Raw genomic sequence first — 21007 nt, forward strand, 5'->3', positions numbered from 1 at the left:
ACTTGACATTTTTCCCACCAGATGTTAGTTCTACAATGAACACCTATAGCTAACAGCAAATAAACTCATTTGTCCAAATGGATAGTAAAAAGAAATCAGAGGAATTATACATATGAGACTATATAACAGAAAATATAGAGCAAATGAGCTCTCCCTTTAGGAGTGAGATAACTTAGTTCACTCAAATGAGAGAATGCCAAATCTCACCCAAGGGGAAATTCACCAAAGTCTCCAGTATAGCAAGTTGGAGAAAGGGACATGATAGAGAATGCCAGCTCTTTTGCATGCCAGGTTCTTCCCAGAGTCTTTCTCTTCCTTCAGGAAATTGAAGAGAGGTTGGAATGGTAAGTCTTTATTCTCTTAAATCTGGAAGCCAGAAGAGCTTGGATTTCTCTTTTCTCCAGCTCTCACTAACTCTACCTGCTTTCCATCCAATGAGGAGAGTTCAGTTCTATACAACTGGCTCTTTGAACCAAGGGTTACAAAAGAAAACTTATTCATTATCTGGAATGGCTGAGTGGGGCAAGGGGAAAGATACTGGGAGAAATTATGGAGATGTAAAAAAGCAAAAGATATTAATAAAAATTATTTTTAAAAACCAGGTTGAGTGAGTGCTTGAAGGGTTCTTCAATGAATATAGTACAATAGCTTTGGCCTATGTTCTTTGAATTAAACGTCACAACTACTCAGGAGCTCTTTTTTGCTCTTTTCTAGTTCCTAGCTGGATAAGCAAGGTTGCCAGATATATGGTAGAAATGGAGATAACTCCAGCTGGAGAATCAGACCTGGATTCTCATTCTTACTCTGCCATAACTAGCTTTGAAATCGAGTTAAGTCACAACTTTTCTTCTGGAAAATGTGCTACATAGCCCAGATGACTTCTTCCAGTTCTAATATACTGGCCTAGAATTCAAATCTCTCATTTTAAATGCTGCTCATGCTCACTTCAATAATTCAAAGGATCTGCACACATTTATCCATGCGGGTTGTTCTCCTTTAACATAGACTGCAACCTCTCTGTGTAACCCCACCCCGCTCTCTCCCTGGGTTCTGATGGGTGAACTTTTGCCTTACTTTAGTCAGAACTAGGTCTTTATTTTCTGCTACTGCCAAACTATATCATCTCTACTGTGGCCATTTTTACTTGGAAACCACCTGAACTCTGCCCTTGGGACCCTGAGCTCTGACAGGATGAACTGAATTGGCCTTGAATTACCCAGAATTAGGGCTTCAGTCATTACTTTCCAGATTACACCCATCTTCCTAGCTCCTCTCTTTCTTCCTCTATTAGAATGCCTTCCTTGAGGACAATGATTTTTTTTTTTTGCTGTCTATGTATCTCCAATGATTAATGCAGTGTCTAACACATAATAAGCACTTCAAAAATGCTTCTTTCATTCCCTGCCTTGTAATCGAAAGGGATTACACAGACTGCACACTTATCTTATGTTCGGTCCTGTGGTGGTCATGCAAGGGGCTGGGGAGAATCTTTCTCAGATTCCCCACATGCTTTTATAGATAAGTTTACAAATTTCCATAGCCAAAATAATTCTTTACTTGATGGTCAGCCTTCTCTGGTGGTGGTCCGTCCTCTGTGAACATAATTGGATTGGTCCTCAGATAGACTTCTATCAACAGGTCCATTATCAAAACCTTGCCAGTTTGGTAAGACCTATATGAACTTCTGTTCCACTGACATAGCCTTTAAGGACCAAGGACCACCTTCATTCTTTGGTGAGGTATCAGAAAACTTCAGTGGAGTAAGCAGGCAGGAAGCCAGCCATGATATAATGGCTTAGAGTTATTCATTAGCTTTAGTCCACAGGCCAACTCAACTCTTCAAAGACTATAAGCTGCAAATGACATGCAGATCTGCCTTGGTGAAGGGAGCTTCCTCACCAGAGAGCTCTCTGTGCAGAAGAAATCACATATCTAATAAAAAAAAGTTATTCAATACTTTCTTGCTCACGCTGGGTATTTAAATTTAACTATTTAAAATGCTCTTATATTTTCATTTGAAAAGCTTTCTTTCTTAAAATATCCCATTTTGTGGTTGAAACTGAAGCTTAACTTGTTTTTACCGTCTGCTAAATCAAGCCAGTTTCCTGCTTTGGGTGATTGAGTCTGAGCCCTAAATCACTCAAGAAAAACACATTAGATGCCTATAGTCTAGAAAACCCTGCTTCCCTCATGTGGACATGCATTAATTTACTTGAATCATAATTCATCTAGATTTCTCTCCCCCCTCCTCTCCACTGACTAATGGATACTTAAAGGAAGGTGAAGGGTTTTCTCCAGTGACTAATAGCTACTGGGAAGCCACGTCTTCCCAGGGATATGGAAATGATTAAACTCTTGAAAAGCTTTATTTTAGTACATCAGTATGTTCACTGTTCATACTACCTACACACTGAAGAACTGCTACCCTGCTATACTATTCACCTGGAATTTACTCCAAAGCAAACAAATCAAAATACACTGTTCTCAATCAAGAAAGGTAAATGTAAAGATTACTGCAGCCTGGAGCTTATATGTCCATTACTATGAAGAAAGGAAGTGGTTTAGAGTGGAAAGACTCTAGGACCTAGAGTTCCTGATAATATTGTTTCAAGATATGATTATTAAAAAGTTAGACAATAAAGCTTCAGCTATCTGAGACTAGTGGGGAATGAGTCATTCTGGAGAGCTGGATTGTCTAAAGAGTTGAAGAGCCCGTTTAAACACCAAAACTTTCATCTTCGCTGAGGAGAAAATGTTTCTTCTGTGAAAGTCCTCTGCTGATGCCTCATTAAGAAACAGAAGCAGCTCTGACTTCTCCAAGGCTATGCTAGCAAAAAGTAAGCTCTGGCAGGTCCTAGTAAGGGGGAAAGACTTAGAATATGGATTTAGTAATGTCATCCATGGACCAAAACTAGCTAATCTTCAAGGGGCTCATCAGAAAAAGGATGGCCACAACAACTCATGGATTCTAATTTAAAAAGCATAAAAGGGTTGAGATTTGTACTCAGTGATGAAATCCTGGGTCTTTAAAATACTAAAGAAAAACTTCATTCTACAAAACATGTTAAACAGGCATATATTTTATCATTCAGACCACATAACAAAGGTTATGTTACTTATCTGAGAGTGAAATACCTAAGAGGAAACTAAAGGCTTCCAGATTTTCAAGCCTGAGCATACGAAGTCACAGTAATATCAGAACCATAGACCATTTCACTGAATTCTATTAGCTCTCACCATTACCTCCCTCTAACCTCTGGACTGTCCCAGAAACATAGAACAACTTGAACATTCCTTAGGATCATGGTATCATAAATTAAAGCTGAAAGGAGCCTTAGAAATCATCAATTAAAATAAAATCCTCTTATTTTAAAGATGGAAAAATGAAGCCCAGAGACATTGTGACTTATCCAAGTTTATATATCAATCAACAAGCATTTTATTAAACACCTATGTACCAGGTAATATGGTAGACCCTAGCGATACCAAAATAAATATGAAAGTCTCTACACTCAAGGAACCTACATTCTAGCAAGGGGAGATAATAGGTACACATATAAGTATATGCAAAATAAACTTAAGGAAATCTGAGGAGAGAGGAAGCACCAGCAGCTGGTGGGGAGGGACAAGTATCAGGAAACATCTCATGTAGTAGGTGGCATTTGAGTTAAACTTGGAAGTAAACCGGAGATGCTCACAGGGAGGAAGAGAGGAAGGGGTGCCTTCCAGGCATGAAGGAGAACCTGTGCAAAGGAATGGAGGCAACTTTCACAAGTCAACTACAACAAACCTCAGAAGATAGCTTGGAGCGAGGCTTTGAAAGGCTTTAATGGACAAATGAAGGGTTTGTATTTGATCCTAGAAGTAAAAGGGAGATATTGGAGCCATTGCTGAGCAAAGGGGAGTGATATGGTCAGGCTCTGGGAATACCACTGTGGTTGAGTGCAGATTGAGTGGAGAAAGGAGACAAAGTAGAGGGTATTTTAATTGTCCAAGCAAGAGGTGATGAGGTTTGTGTAAACTAAGGTGTGGCTGTATGAGTGGAGTGACCGGAAATCAGTGTAAGAGATGGTATTGAGGTAAAATTAACAAAGCTCAGTGAACAATGGAATATAGGGGTGTGTGTGTGTGTGTGTGTGCGTGTGCGTGTGTGTGTCTGTGTCTGTGGTCAAAATGACTTTAAGACTGCAAAGAGGTACTGAAGTATAATGGTACCCTTGAGAAAACTGGGGAGTCCAAAGAGAAAGTACTTTGGAAGTAAAGGAAAATTACTTTGTATATACTGAGCTTGAGATGCCTATGAAATTTGCAGTTTGAAATGTCTAATAGGCAAGTTGTTGATGTGGGACTGGGACTCACAGAGATGATAACTGAATCCATGAGGTTACTAAAAAGAATATATAAAAGGAAAGGGAGAGAGAGAGAGAGAGAGAGAGAGAGAGAGAGAGAGAGAGAGAGAGAGAGAGAGAGAGAGAGAGTCATTAAAAGCTGAGCTGCAATTTAAAATCAGGTCTTCTCACTCAAAATCCAGTACTCTTTCCACCATGTCACTTTGCTTCTCTGTATGAGACCCACTGAAGGAGGTCAATACCACCCAGACCAAGTCAACTTTGCTCAGGTTCAAAGGGACATTAAACATCACACCCAAATAGTCTCTTGTCCTTTCCTCTTCATTCTCTCCCCAAGTTTTCTTCACTAAAGATGTAAGATAACCAATCACTGCATACTGTTAAACAGTATCATCCTCAGGATTAATGTTTTTGGTAAAGAGGCAAAGAAAACAGTCAACTAGACAAAAGTACATTTTCCTTACTGCCTTTTGGGTGTATTTTCATGGAAAACTCAGGAACCTTAATTCCTCTTAACCCATACTAAAACTTTCCCATTAAATGCCTATCTTAATACTAAAAGCCTCTGTATACCCCAAGAGGTTTTTATATTAAAGTATTAAGAATCTACTCCGGGTATTTTTCTAGCTTAGATGACAGAGGGAGATGAAATAGTTTCAGTACTAACAAGATTACTTACTGATTACTAACACACTTAGTGCTCAAGTTGTTAATCATTTTTTTCTCACTGCTAACCCTTAACTTTTGCTTAACCAATTTTAAAGTCAATTTCAATTAGAAACAGACCAAAAAATACTTAGGAACCCTACTAATTTTGGAAAGCTTATGATTCACATCAGAATCTCTCTTCTTCAGGTTAGGTAGGTTGTGACATTATGGCCCAAGTAGAAATTTTCATCATGCCATTTTTAGAAAGTTTAATACCAACTATGGAGGCCATCTCCAGTCTTCCTGATCTGGATCCACTGGACCCAGTTGGCTCCAGAGGAGAATGTGAGGCTGGAGATTTTGCACAGCCCTTCCTCACTTAAATCCAATTCACTTGCAAGGCATGGCATCACCTTAATGATGTCATGGTACTCTTCGAGAATGAAGGACAAACAAAAACAAACTATTCAGAAAGAATGAAATGTTGAGAATCTGGGTTTCTCTAACACATCCTAATAAATGTTGATTGGGGATTATAGGGACAAGAAAAAAACCAGCAGAATACAAGATTTTTTTTTTTCTATTTTGATATAAAGAGAGACATTCTAAATGAAGCTAATTTGTGTATTTCCTGTGGTTTTCAGTAAGAATTTCTTTTGGTCCCTGTTCACTAGTGGGGTCCTTTTTTACAACACTTCTCAATTTTTACATATTTTGGGGAGGACAAGGAAGTGTCTGTAATGTGTAAGACATCCCGAAGAGCATGGATGAACTGAAAACCTTCCCCAGATTTCTCACATAAAAGGCACTACCCACAACCTGATATCTTGCTAAGAAAGCTCCTTACCTCTCAAATTGTGACAAAATCAGATTTTCAGTCCCTAACAGTGAACCTTATACTTCTTTTAAGGGCCACGTTCTGCCATATATTGGCCTTTTTCTATACATAGCTATCTTGTTTTACCAGTAGCTATTCAGGACCAAAACATATAAAATGCTTTGCAGGGCCAAAGTACCAGATATCAGTGTTATTAAATTAAGTATACTGAGACATTTCCCTTGACTACACAAAGGTGGGTGGAAGCCTATTCAGTCTAGTATGGTATATTTTGTTTTTTTTTTTTTTGAGGCACTCAGGCTTAAATGTCTTGCCCAGGATCACATAACTATTAAGTGTCTGAGCCTACATTAGAACTCAGGTCCTCCTGATTCCATGGCTGGTGCACTGCACCACTTAGCTACCCCCAGTATGGCATACTTTAAAGAGTACCGGATTTAAGAGTTTGGTGATTTGGGTTCAAATCCTGGCTCTGCCATTTGGAAAGCATAACGTCTTTGAGCCTGTTACCTCATTTGTAAAACAGCACAAGATTATGAGGGAAATGTGTAAACTTTAAAACACAATAGTTTTAAACACATGAGATATTATTCAACAGATAAAGAGAGGCTGGCACCAAACATTCTAAAACCATCCCCTGCCAAAATCATAGACCCAGCCCCTAAAAGAAGCAGGAGATTCATTGTCACCTGGCTAAAGATCTGTGTAAAGTCACAAAGAAACAGCTTAAGTGTCAGGGTCTGAGATTGCTGAGATTCAGTTCAATTTCACAAGCATTTGTTAAATGTCTGTTATGTAGCAAGTACTGTGGTTGGTGTTGTGAATACAAAAATCAAGAAACAAAATAGTCACTGCTCTTCAAGTAGTTTACATTTTCCTTACATTTTGGTGGAAAGATGCCGTTACAATTCTATCCACCAAATACTATTTTAATGCGAAAAACCAATGCTCTTATAGAAGTTTATATTTTATATTAACAGAAGCAGTGCACTTTGAGTAAAAGAAAAAACTGAGGAAATGAGAAAACCTCATTTTTAACTGATAGGCACAATCGTAAAATACCATAATACTCTATACACTGCAGAAAGAATTTGATACTACACAGAAAAGTAAATCATTTTAATAAAGAATTGATGGTCTAACAAGCTCCTTTGACAAGATCATATTTTAAGTTACGGTGGAAAAGTCACAGGTTACTAGAGGTTAAGTGGATGGGTAGTAACTATATAAACTCAAATAGTTTTAGTATCAAGAGTTAAGAACTTGGAAACAGAGACACAATTAAAGGTCTAAATATGTATAGAAGTCAGGAAATGCTCTGTCAAACACTTCTAAAGCCAAGAATGTGTAAAGACTGAGAAAAAGATTTAGAGACTTCCCAATAAAAGGCAGGTGGCCGTTGAGGAAGGAAGGAAAGTTTGGCAATATTCAGTGATAAGACATCATGGCACTTCTCATTTTAAGCATGCAAGCTGTTTCTAATCATTTTAAAGAAACATCTCCATTTGGAATTAATTTTTTTTAAACCAGAAAACCCTTTACAAAAACTCACATACCAAATATTTTTAAATGTTCTAAACTATTACTTTATTCCACCCATGCATCAAACCTGGAATCACAACTCAGCATGGGCTAACTATGGATCAGTTTCCACACCTCCAAATCCTATATACAAAAGTAACATCACTTCTTCTTACAGTGTTAATCTTTTTGTCCAAAGTGATACAAAAACTAAGAAAGGTGCACATACCACTGGAAGGCCACTTTTAAAGGTTCCTTTCCTAATGACAAATGAGAAGCACAGATTAGATGCTTCATGTGGTAATTAACATTCCTACTTATCTGTGATAATGTTGAAGCAGGAACCTCTGTTCAAATTATCTTGTTTTATATTTATGTTTTTATTAACCACCAAATAAGAAATCTGATAAAAACAGACATATAGCAAGTATAAAATAAAACATCTAAGTATATTATCATCAGTGTCCATAAAAACTCAGAAATACAGGTATGTAGGTAGAAAGCTGCACAGCTCACTACACTAAAATCTAAAAGGAAAAAAGTCATTTTTCAAATAATAACTGGATAAGCCCTCTGTGTAAGTACAAAAATGTGAAGGCACAAGCAGTAGCTAAAATCAGCTTGGTTCCAGAGCGTCATTACTGGAGCTAAGTTATGTTCATGAATGCCACAGGATAGCCTAAAGCACAGACAAGGGAGGAAAAAAGATAGTAAAAAGGAAGACGATAAAGCAAAAGGAAAACAGAGGAAGGGGGAAGACAGGGTAGGAAAAACAAAAGAGACACATATAGTGAGAATGTTTTGAATGTCACTTATTGCTCCAATACCATTCAGCAGTAAGTACCATAGTTACGTCGACCCTTGTTATGTTGATTATCATTTCATTTGGGAAGGTATATTAGACTGAACAGCACAAAACTCTTGGGGAAAAAAAGGAGAAAGAAAAAGATGCAAATTAGGTTTTATTCCTGTAAATATTTATGAAAAGATATTGCACAAGCCAATCAGGCCTTTACCATGAAGAGGGGGGAATATTTACAAGGTAAAAAACATAGAAATGCAAATAGAATAACTAAAAGTTTTACTTATACATCTAAATACAATTAGTTTCCCTGATTATACCCCATAATCAGTAATGACCTAAAATACAGTACCTGCTATACCAAATTGGTCTAGCTTGGTGTTTTTATGAAAATCCATTATTTGTGTGTATCACACTAGACCACTGACTTTTCGAAAAGCAAAGGTTACGCTGAGCTTATGTCTTTTTCTAAGAGATTGTTACTATTTCTAAATTTTAAAATCAGAAGAAATTGTAGAGCATGGTATTTGTTCAATAATTTTAAAATTGAAAGTAGTACTAAAACAAGTAAATGATATATGTCCTTCTTGAACAATTCGGGCAACAGACTTTTTGCAGATCCGAAGTCCAGGGGAAAAAAGACGGATCATTCCCACATTCTGGCTTAGTTTATCTGCCAGCTGGATGGTCATGGTGCATTTCTGGTGTATAAGTAAGCAGAACAATCATGACCCAGAAATGAAGCAAAGCCTAAAGAAAGAAATAATATATCGATTAGTCAGCAAGTCATTTAATGAGGACCCAGCATGTGCATGGCGTTGTACTACCAAGCATTGTACCAAATACAGCTGCGGTGCCCGAGGACCTTGGAAATCTAACGGAGGCACGTTTGGTATCAAAATCCATGTTACTGTAACACGTACGGTTATACAATAAATGATCAAATGAATGCAGTGCTAGAGTAATTAATTGCTGGAGAAATTACACAGAGCCCACACCGTCTTGAAAACCAAAACAAAAGCATGAGTGGGTGGTGACTAGGACGTAGAAAGAAAAACTCCTTAACAACCATACCATTCCAAGAACTAGAATGGTCTCTTTGAAAGGTAGTGGGTTCCCCTCCCCAGAGGTGCTTTAGCAGTGGCTAAAATGACCACTTGGGCATACCATAAAAGGGATACATGCCATGGGGGAAGGGGAGGGGAGGCAAAGCAGACCTCAAGATCCCTTCCAACTTAAAGGTTCTATTGCTCTAATGATTCTGTGGAAATCTTAGTCAATATATGTCAAACATATTTGACTATACTGACATATATAAATACATATATCTTGACTAAAGGCAAGAGTAGAGGTTGGATATTAAATTTTAAAAAGGTAAATATTAATTCCTTCCCTAAAGAAATTCAGTAAAAATTATAGTGTAAAGCACCTTGATAACCATGGCTTCACCAACAGTGTAGATCAAATTATGCCCCCCACATTCACAGTGATATGTATGGATGTGTGTACATTTATATACACATGTATATAAAACCCACAAATGTATACACACATATATACTTCTTTCTCTTGAACATATATAACGATCGTTCCCTCATTATTAGTAATATAAAATCCATTTTATATTTCCCCCTCTAAATTCTTTGAACATATTCTACTTCATTTCCTAAATTTACAGAGCTCTTCCCTCTAGTGGATCACTGAGAAATCTCATTTTGTGTATATACAAGCCTACTAGGGAAAATATTATTTTAGCCAACAAACTTACCATAAACATAATTTAACACAAAACTAATTTTATACTCATCTACACAATTAACTAATCTACGTAATTAACACACTCAAAACAAGAGAGCCCCAAACTCTTAGAACAAATTTGTTAATGAAGCTTGAAGAAAAAAATCATTCTTAATAAAGTACAAGTACTTTTTAACAGAGCAGGTTTAAAAAGAAAAGGTTACATTAAGTTGCACAGAAATTTCACTCACGTGAGACCCAGATAAAAACTTCACATCTACAATGTTGTCATTACTTTACCAGTCATCTCATGGTGTACTTTTAAAAAATTTAAGTCATAACTGTGTTAATTTGACACTTTAGTAAACAGTTATTAGCCTGTCAGTTAACCCTTGGAGCTAGAAAAAAACTGACCAAGAGATCAAGTACAGCTCTCCAAAGGAGCTTACTCACCATATATATAATTACGAATATTCTTGCAATGGGATATCTTCGGAGAAAGATTCCCAGACGGATGCTGCGCAGACATAAGAGATAGTTAAATTTCATAGGAAAGGTCCCCTTGACTGGTAACATGGTCTTATTTTACCCCAGCCATACTTATTATTAATATGTCACACCAGATGCGCCACCACCAAAGGACAATTTCTTTTCTAAAAATTCAGAATAGATCGTTTTAACCTAGAATAACTATTCTAACAATAATTCATAGTTGTGAATAAGTGCTGAAAAGAACACTGGTTTTGCAGTCACAAAGTCTGCCACTTATTAGCTGTATGACCAGTCCCTTTGCCTCTGAGCCTTTTTCCTCATCAGAATAACTGCACTGTGTCACAGGGCTGCTGGAAAGATCAAATGAGATCGTGTATGTAGAGCTCTTTAGTAAAACAGCAAAGCAGCATCCAAATGTAAGCTATTTATCACTGTCATTTTTAAGAGGATTAACTATGGCTTAGTTGTCACACTTAAAGCTCTGTCCCCTGCTACAAAGATGAGACTCCCCAAACTGGAGGAAGTTCAGGACAGGTGGAAGGCAGGTGTGCTGAACTTGGGCTCAAGGCCCAATTCTTGCACTTACTGGTTGTATGACACCAAGCAGGCCACACAACCAAAACTGTCCCAACTTTATGGATGAAGGAAGAAACTGAAGCCACTAGGCTCAGTATCTTCTTCAAAGTCAAGTAGTTAATAAAATTAGGAGAAGAACCTAATTTGAACCCAGGTTCACTACCCTGTTTCTTGGATACTTTTGATTAGAATCTCCCACTTCTGGAGGACACAAGAGAATAGAAACTAAAGAAAAAAATGGCACAAGAAAACTCCCCTCCTCCCCCACTTCTGTGCACCATTTTACTCCATGGTAGACTTGCCCTCCTCCACCATCATCATAGAGAGGAGGCATCTGAGTGGGGCAGGCCTTGAATATGGGGTAGGACTTCAATGCATTAGATTTTCATCTTAAAATTATGAAGTACATAAAGTCTAGCAGGAGCAAATTAACAGGCCCCAATATTTAACTCTTCAGGTTACATGAAGATTAAGTGAAAGCATTTCCTTATAGATATGAATGCAACTTGTTTTTATTTATAAAATGTTACAATTTACTGTAAAAATAATTATTTAAAAGTCTCATCTCTTCCATTAGTATCATAAAATACAGGACAAATAGGGTCTTTTTCTAAATTAAAAAGGTTAAGTGATAAAGATACAATTTTTAGAAAGTAAAGTCAGGGTTAATTAATGTTCCATTAAATTTTCATATTTCGGTGACACTATTCTGGGAATATGTAAAGTAATCCCCATGTCCACTTCCTTAAAATGAGTAAGATAAATGTCACTATTAAAACTCTGATTTTGAAAATGATGTTTTATACTCTCCAAGACTGGAAAGACTTTTTTAGAATAATCTATGGAATATGATTCTAAATTTTAAGTATTAGTTCTTTGAAATCTCCTCTTACCTAAATTGGTCAATAGTACTGGCAGCTTTCCGTACTCTACCGTACACTCCTGCCATGTTGGTTTCTGAATCACTGAAAAGAACAGGAACATTTCGTGCACGTGTTCCTAAACAAAAGAACAGCAGATTATCAAACATTTCTATTTGTGGCCTTTTTTTTTAATTAAAAAGAACTGTTTGCACCTTTATTACTACTCATCTACATGAAGACTCTCAAGATCTAAGCTAAAGATTGATGGCAGTACTGAATCATTAATTTGCAGCATATTTCAATGAGATAATTTGAAAGAAATGTTTGTGTTGCCTAATATTTCAACTATCAATTACCTTTGGCTTTTATTTTTGAACTAAGAGATTTATCTGCATTTAAGAGTGCAGATCTACCTTTAACAATCTAGTTCAAATGCTCTCCATTATTCATGGGTAAATTATTAAAGCAACTCGTGCTTTTAAGTTTGAATGTTAGTACACACTGAGCTTAACTATGGGACACAGCCTTCTACTGCATCCCATAATAATTCTTCATACTATAAGACAACTGTCAACTTTAAGCCTTCCTTTCCCCATAAGATACTAATTCCTTTAATTTCTCCTCCTGAAACTATTCTAATTCATTATCCAGATCACTGATGAAAATGTAAAAGTAGAACTTGGCCCAAAACTCAGCCTAGAAAACTCAGCATTAGATGAAATTTTAAATATTCATTTTTTAAAAATTCTCTTGCTTATGATGAAATAAAATAAAAATACAAACTAATCATCAATAACCATCATTCTGTGATCATTAGTCAAACTACTTACTTTAGTTAGACAAAATAAAATATGCTTCCTAACGTGCAGACTTAAGTCATAGTAATATGTATATAGTAATATAGTAATATAAAGCTAGACCTTCTAAACTGTACAACCTTTCAAGATTCTTCTTCCAATTACCTTCAACACCATCAATTCCAGACATATTAATAGAAGGTCCATTGCTGTGCCCAGGGCCAGGCTTCATCTGTTGCTCAAGTCGCTCCAGCTGATAGACAAGGGAGTTCTTTTCGGTGCTAAGATTCTCCAGCATGGTTTGCTTCTGAATCAGAGTCTCAGTCAGTTGATGAAGTCTGCTTTCTAGCTCTGATTGACTGCTATTGCTTAGAGTTTTGTTTGTGAGCTGAAAGTCAAAAAAGTTGTCTGAAAATTTCAGTCAATTCACAAAATGAGTCACTATTCATGAGTCACTATTCCATACTATACAAATCATATAATTAAGAGCCTATAAGTCAAAATTAAAGCTAATTCTCTAACTGGATTCTAACATTCTTAGTTTAAAAAATGCACAATGATAACTCATTGCTCACAAAATAAAAAAAGACCTCTTCTTAACACTTAAAACCTTCCACAATTTAGACCAACTACTTCTACTTAATCTTTTTTTCCAATACTTTCCACCACATCTTTTGTCAGGCTAGTCATCTTTTTCTTAAATGACTGTATTCATATTTTTCCCAGCTAAGAATGCCCTATCCACTTAATCTTCTTCATCTATCCAAATCCTACCCCACTTTTATGGCCCAGATCAATTTCTAAATCTTGATGAGGCCTTACCCAGACCATGCATTTACTGCTTCTCTAAACTTCTTTCATCGATACCACAAATTTTGGCACTTAACCCATACTAACTTATAATCTTTGTTTTATGCAAATGAATCTTGCCTCCCTGACCTGAAGGGCAAGGGTCTCTTATATTATTTTTATGTCTCCCACATCACCTAACAAAGGACCGAGAACATTAATTGCTGTTAACACAACAAATGAAAGTCCATTTGCTTATAACAGGGATGGTTTTTTTTTAAGATTTTTACAATAATTTCATAACCAATCTATTTTAAGTCAGTCTTTCAGATTCTAAATATGAGTCAATCTAATAAGTTTTTCCCCCCAAACCTACATTCTTCTCCAAGAGGCAGAGAGATAGTCAAATAAATGGAATCGGCAACATTTACTTTTCATAAAGCATAAATCATTGATCACTCTAGGTGGGTGGTTATTTGCAAGCTTTCAAAAGACTACATTTTTTGACAGTATTTCCTTCTATCGGAAAAAATTATACTATTTAGGATTTACAGCTTTTACCAAAAATTCTACTATAATTAACTCTTGCTAGCATCTAGCAAAGGGCATTTTTAATACATAAGTTGAATGAAAAAAATGAATTAAGTAGGGATGATCCTGTTTTTGGTTTGTCCATAACCTCTGATCCTCCCTTCTTTTTGCACCATCACAGAATTGACAAGGAAAGAAGGGAGTGAAAACATTTCAGTTAAATGTTCTATATTTACCAAGATTGTATAGCCACATACCATAACTGTTAGTGACACACTAATGTGATTTATATTCTTAGTTCCCCTAGTCTAAAATTACTCTTTAAAATTATGTAAGGACGGATGCTTCAGCCAAAATTTAAAACCATTTGATTTTCTATGGTTTATCAAAATAATAAGCTCCATACCTAAGTGGACTACCAAAGAATTAAATGCAAGTCTTTAGGAAAAATTTTGAAAAGAGTAAGAGTCACTGATATATGTATCTTTATGTATCATCTGTTTTAATTAAAACTGAAGGTCAAGTGTAACTACAAGATAATGGAATAAAGTCTACTGGTCCTTAGTGACCTTAAGACAGATCCAAGAGTCTTTAGCAGAGAGGTTTATGCATTCATTTAGCTATGGGCTTAGAGAGCATTAACTGTTAACAGCAATCACCACCACTAAAAACTACATTTTATACACTGGAATAATATATACGTATTGCATACCTGACCAAATTCACTTTCAATGCAATGCAAACATTTGTCTATTTCAGACAAGGCCCTAATCTCGACCTCTAAAGTCCCTTTCAATTCCATGAATCTATAATTATGTCCCCCACGAGGCAAGTAATAGCTTTTGGTTCATCTTTCCACTCTTGAAAAAAGAGCTCCAATTAAAATAAAATACTGTGATCTTTTCCTAAAGAAGCATAATCTAAAATGACCATGCTTCCTACACTGTCATCTTTTCCAAAAGTTCTGAACACTGTATGATGAACAGCACCTGATTCCTGAGTTTCTGGATTTCATCTTCTCGATCTTTAATTCTGCTTTGTAGTGTACTTTTGGTTCGATAGAGTTCTTCTTCTATATAACTGAATTCCTGAAAAAAGAATAATAAACATTAACAGGCTTTCCAAAAAATGGAATAAACTCTTGTTGAAGCTCAGTATTATAGAAATAATTAACACTTGAATAACTAATGTCTTGCTCCAAAGACAGATAACTCAATAAATCAGGTGAACTCAATGTGACTGCACCACAAAACAAATTATCAAATAAAGAAGAAAACACTTTGTTCTAACATGTTGTTTAAGAAACTAGCTAAAGTGCTGGAAATAACTGATTATGTTAAAATCAATTAAAATATTATTTCAGGCCAGACTTTTTGATTATTCCTTCTAGGACTACCTGTCAAGAATCATTTTGTATCCTTTTTTGTTTTACCTCTACTGATTAAAGTAAAAAACAAAAAACCGAAACAGACCCAAAAAACAAAACCTCCTTCTCTCACTTAGCCAGGTTTACAAACTTCATCATTTTCCATAGCTGCCAGTGCAGCAAAGACCTTCATGTGACTATGGAACTACTTCAGTGTTTTTGAAATCAAAAACACTAAGTTTATTCAAATACTCCCAAATGTGTAAAGAATAACCAAATAATACTTCAAAAGTGATATACTTCAGTTATGTAGATAATATGAGAAGGGGAGTGCTGCTGAAGGTTGAGAATGGGGGAAATTAGAAAAACATCCAACAAAGGACAGAACTAAAGGGGATTGCAGACTTTTAACACCTTCATTTTATTATAGAAGAATCAAAGGAGGAAGAAAATGAGCAGAGAAAGCAGAACAGTAACTTCAGATGGATAATGTCTATGGTGAATGCCTGCAGGATGGCAGACTGCGTAAGTTAAAGTAACACAGAAATCCTAGAAGGTTATCTGATCCTGATAGATACACTCAAGTGTTTCAGGTCCATAAAATGAGACAAACGAATAAATGGACTAAGGGTACATTCAACTCAACTTTTCTCTTATTGTCATCCTTACTTTAAATAGCGCTGGTAACAGGAAATAGTACACCATCTGCTGTGGTTAAAAAGTAAAGATAATCCCCAATCATCAAGAAAATTGAATTTGTGCCTTTTAATTACATACTAGTTGACTAAGTTAATTAAATTGTCATTTCTGAAAGGACAGATAATTCCATAAAGTGAATTGCCTGCTAGAGTTTATGACACACTCTGCAGTTTGCTTGGTTTTTTGGGGTTCTCATTTGCCATTTATGAAATACAGAGATTTTTACCTCACTTCCTAAGGGCAAAGAGATTGTCTGATGATAGAAACCACTGTTGCCAAAGTAATAACTCCTAAAGGAACAAATATTTCAAAGGCTTTATCAAGCTAACTAAGACACGGAAAATACCAATTTCTAGGAAACAAAAAAATACATAAAAACTATACTGACAACAGCAAGCTTTTGAAAAGCAGCCAGTGTTATATATTATTTAGCTAAATACAGAAAAGTAAAAATTCTGATTTCCTGACTCTGATATCCACCATCTATGGCTCCTTGGACAAGTCACTTACTCCCTTAGGGTCCCAGTTTCCTCATCTGTAAAATGAAGATAATGCTTAAATTGCCTCCTCCTTTCCAGGGTGGTTTTGTAGGAAGAATTCTATAAACCTTGAAGTGCTCTATACATGTGAGTTTTATCATTACACAATGAAGTGCCTATAGTAAGCACTTCTAATGTAATCATTCTAAAACAAATGATTAGCATTCTTAAAGCAACTAGAAAAATTAAAATCTTTTCTGTCTAAAAACATTGTCTTTTTGCCCTAAAAAGATTATTAAATGAAGAGTTTTCTATTCCTTCATGATTCTACTTGGTAGTTATCCTTAACAACATCCCAGATTAGTTAAATGCGAAGATTTGTTATTTTTTGGCTCTGATAAACTCCAACAATTAAATTTCTCTCTATCTGAATGCTGTCACTCTCCAATTCTCCAACTGCAGTAGTCATATCAAAGGAATGTCATACAGACTCTGTACTGTATATCAAGAGATCCTCTTTAGCTTTGTGTAGACCTGATATAAATAGGTATGTAAATAGCTAAATTAGCATGACTATGTTATAAATAATATATATTTTATTTTGTGGAATGTAACAAATTAAAAACAAACTGCCAAAAACTTAGCCAAAATTTCGTGTACTGCTTTCAATGGTTTTACACTTACAATAATGTTTTACATAAAGTAAAGCTTCAAATTAATGGAGGCTTTTGATCCCTAAACTCTCTAACAGTTTACATTAATAAAGCATTTAACGATAATAGAGTACTTTGCAGTCTATCAAGTAGACCATGTAGGTCTATAACTTACAGATGAGGAGATTGAGTAAAGAACGCAGAACTCAATATTGAAACTATTCCTTATCTACCCAGTTGAATTAAGTGTGTGATCTCTCTTTGTCCCATTATACTAACTACATGTTTCTCTTAGAATATTCCTGATTCTAAAAGGTTTTCACAAAGCATTTTTATGTCCTAATAGAAATATTTTTTGCCTCTTCAAACAGAAGTAGGCTAAAATAGTGACAGATTCAGGATTACAGACTGAAAGCTGGAAGAGGCCTCAGAGTGAGGTCACCTCCATATAAAGATACATGTATTACACAGCAAGCCACAATCTGACCTCTGGTCTCTCTCTCTGGCCCTATTTCATAGGACCACAGATTTAAAGCTAAAAAAGGCATTAGAAATCCAACTCCCTTTCACTTTATAGATGAGAAAACTGAAGCCCAAGATGCTAAGCAAACTTGCTCAAAGTCACAAAGATAGCAAGCAGTAGAGTCAGGATTTGAACCCAAGTGCTCTGACTTCAAACTCATTACTCTTTCTACCAGATCAAACAACTGTTAAAACATTCACAGAAATATGGCCGGCTAATCAGATCAATGACATGCAGTTTGACAGTCTCCTACACCGACAGATTCAGTCATGACCAATACTTTAAAAACAATGTTGTCCTGGAGACTGAAATAAACATAACATTAAATAAAGTGCTTTGTGTGGTAATTTTTCTCATATCCAACAGGCAGATGGCAGATCTCTTTCTACAGTCTTGACAAGATAATACTCACCTGCTTCTGGCGTTCTAGCTCAGCTTCCACTTCCTGTCTGGCTGCTTTCTGTTCAGCCATTTGCTCCTGGAGGTCTTGCAGCTGTTCCCTTGAAGATTCAGCTTCACTTACCTGCTGACTTTCCATGTCCTAAAAAAAAAAAAGGCACCAAATTAAGTCAGTAACAGTAGTTTATATTTACCAAATTAGTCAGAATATAGGCCATACAGCCCTGCCCCCATGGAGCTTTTACAAAACCTAAGAGTGATTTAGAATGAGTGCATACTTTTGTGACATAATTTTGGGGGGGAGACTTCTATTCAGCTTAAGAACACTTTACATCTTATCCTGTAACCTCCCTTTGTGTCCCAAGTTTCTTGAAAGGTCTGCCAAAATAGCACAAATGCTGGCAGGATGCCTCCAAGCACCAGCCTGGCAAAGGACTGTACATCTGTTGTCTGAAGACCACCTAGCTAAATGTGAAACATTACCAAGTTGGCTGCAGGGCCCTAATTTTTATGGCGACAGAAATCCTCAAATACCATCTACTAAAGTTATATCTGGACCACTGGTGGGAGTACGTTTGTCCTACACTGATGGAATCAGGGATTCTTGAAGTATAACACCTGTAAAACCAAATACAAATATATCTTTTTAGCATTTAAGCCTTTGATCTACTTTCCCAGACTTATTAGCCATTACTGATTCCACAATCCAGCCAAACTGGCCTTCATGCTGTTCTCTTGAACATGCTGTCCCTTCTCTATGGCTCTGTACAAGCTGTACCCCATGAAACGCCTCCTCCTCTCCACCTCCAAAAATCTCTGATTTCTTTCAAAGCTCAGTTCAAGGCCCACCTTCTAAATGATGCCCTGCCTGACCCTTCCAGCTGCTAGTGCCTACCCAACCCAACTAAAGTACTTGGTATTTATTCTGTATACATTTATATGTGCTCTTCATAGAATGCAAACTCCATATTTTAGGCAAGATATGTTTTGCTTTTGTCTCTGGGTTTCTGAAACTAGCAGTGTCTGGCACCTACTGAAGAAGGTGCCTGATAAACTCCTATGGAAATGATACTCATGGTAAACCTGTGAGGCTGTAGGATACATATTACCTTCCATTTTATAGATTAGGAATGAATGTGCATTTGCCTAGTCATAGTAATTTAATTCCAATTAAAAAAAATTTGTCCTATTAGGTAGAAAAGATAGTATTCAAACTGAGGCCTTCCAAGTCTACCACACTGCCTCCTTGAAGGTAATAGACATAAGGGAAAGATATTTGGAAAGCACTTGTTAAGGGTGCCAGGTGTAACACTACCATCAAACCATCCTCCACTGCAAGCAAATGCATAAATTAATTTTAAATTATACAGAAAAAATGGTGGATAATTCAAAAGTAAAAGTTACAGAAAAGGTGATTACTAAATTCTTTAGCAACAACAGTTCCCACGTATATGATGCTTTACATTTACAAAATGCCACCTTCCTAAGAGGTAGGGTGGTGCAATAGTGGGCTTTGAAGCCAAAAGACGAGGAAAGTCCTCTCTGACACTGGCAGTGTGATCCTAGAAAATCACTTTTAATTACTCAGTGCTTCAGGCAACTCTTGAAGATTCTAAGCTGCAGAGAAGAGGCCAGCCCGCACTGAAGAAGACATTTCTTTACCTGGAGTTCCAATACCAATGAAATCATGGAAATCTCTCACATCTGTCCCCTTCTCTTTGTTCCATAACCAAGTCCTTAGTTTGGGGCCTCTCTTTACTGCTTTTCCATTTTCTTGTATCTTTCCCCTCTTTTTGACTCCGTTCTGTTTCTTCCCTAATTTTTACTTCATAATGCTGCAAGAGCTTAGCTTTTATCAAATATAATGTAAGCTCTTTGAGGACAGAAACATTCATTTTTTAAAACCTTCACTGGATCCCCAGTAACCTACTGATAAAATTACAGGTGCCTGGCATTCAAGGACCTCTACAGTTTGGCTCCAATTTAACTCAACTCCAATTTCACATAATCAGAATTAGAACTACTCAACCACATCATTTTACAAAAGAGGTAATAGGCTCAGAGAGGGTATCTTGCCCCAAAGTGACACAGTTACAGAGACAAGATTTGAACCCAGACCCTTTGATTTCAAATCCAGTGCTGTTTGGCTATCATTCTGCCTCTCAATACCACTCTTCCCCTTCATACACATGCCACATTCCAGCCATTTCTCTGAATGTTCATTTTTTGCTTTCATGCCTCTCCTTATACTAGTATTTCCACCTACAACAATCGTTCCTTTTCCAGTGAGCCGCAGATCAAATATTACTTCATCCAAGAAGTCTTTTGTAATCCTGCTTAGTGGTGACTTCTCCTTTCTCTGAATTTTACATCCTTCATTCCACTTTCATATTAAACCTTGGAGTTATTCCTAGACATTCCATCTCCTTTACTAGACTATAAGGTCCAGTGAGGGGATGGACCATGTTTTTACTCCCATTTTTCTGCACAGTAGCTTGCAAGCACCAAACGTTCAATCAAAACAACTGCTGGAAAAAGACTACTTACTTCCCTAGCTGACTACGTGTATAAAGACTTTTTAAAATAAGCTGCAGCATTTTCAAAAGCCTACTGAAAATGCATACTCTGGATGAATAAGAGATGTACAATATTGTACCCAGAGTAACCTATAGTCCTGACTATTAACAAAAAACATGTAGCACATAAAGGATAGCTAATATTAGTCACTGTCATCCTACTTGTTTGGCATCACAAGTCACCAAAGATACCACTGTATTAATGACTAGATGCGACTGTTCACTTTTAGAAAGTCACAAATTTCAGAGTTTCTAGAATGGTAATTCCAAATGTAATTTCTGAAAAAAAAAAATTTTTTTTTGAGCTTCTGATTGACATGTCAAAAGTGCTACTGTCAACATCTAAAGGCACTTAGTGAAAATCAGAGT

The 21007-nt window shown here is 36.4% G+C and overlaps 1 protein-coding gene across 2 annotated transcripts in view; it reads right to left on the minus strand.

The window, feature by feature from the left end:
• Positions 1-8300: 8300 nt before the first annotated feature.
• GOLGA5 (golgin A5) overlaps positions 8301-21007 on the minus strand; it is a 32924-nt gene continuing 20217 nt past the window's right edge. For both annotated transcript variants that reach the window (XM_072623564.1, XM_072623565.1), the window contains exons 8-13: positions 18076-18204; positions 14933-15031; positions 12789-13011; positions 11857-11962; positions 10349-10412; positions 8301-8908 (exon numbers count right to left, since the gene is read on the minus strand). In XM_072623564.1, the coding sequence (XP_072479665.1) occupies positions 8828-8908; positions 10349-10412; positions 11857-11962; positions 12789-13011; positions 14933-15031; positions 18076-18204 (702 nt within the window). In that variant the 3' untranslated portion in view covers positions 8301-8827. The remainder of the gene's footprint in view (positions 8909-10348; positions 10413-11856; positions 11963-12788; positions 13012-14932; positions 15032-18075; positions 18205-21007) is intronic.

Source organism: Notamacropus eugenii, chromosome 7, assembly GCF_028372415.1.
Source record: "Notamacropus eugenii isolate mMacEug1 chromosome 7, mMacEug1.pri_v2, whole genome shotgun sequence".
Classification (NCBI taxonomy): domain Eukaryota; kingdom Metazoa; phylum Chordata; class Mammalia; order Diprotodontia; family Macropodidae; genus Notamacropus; species Notamacropus eugenii.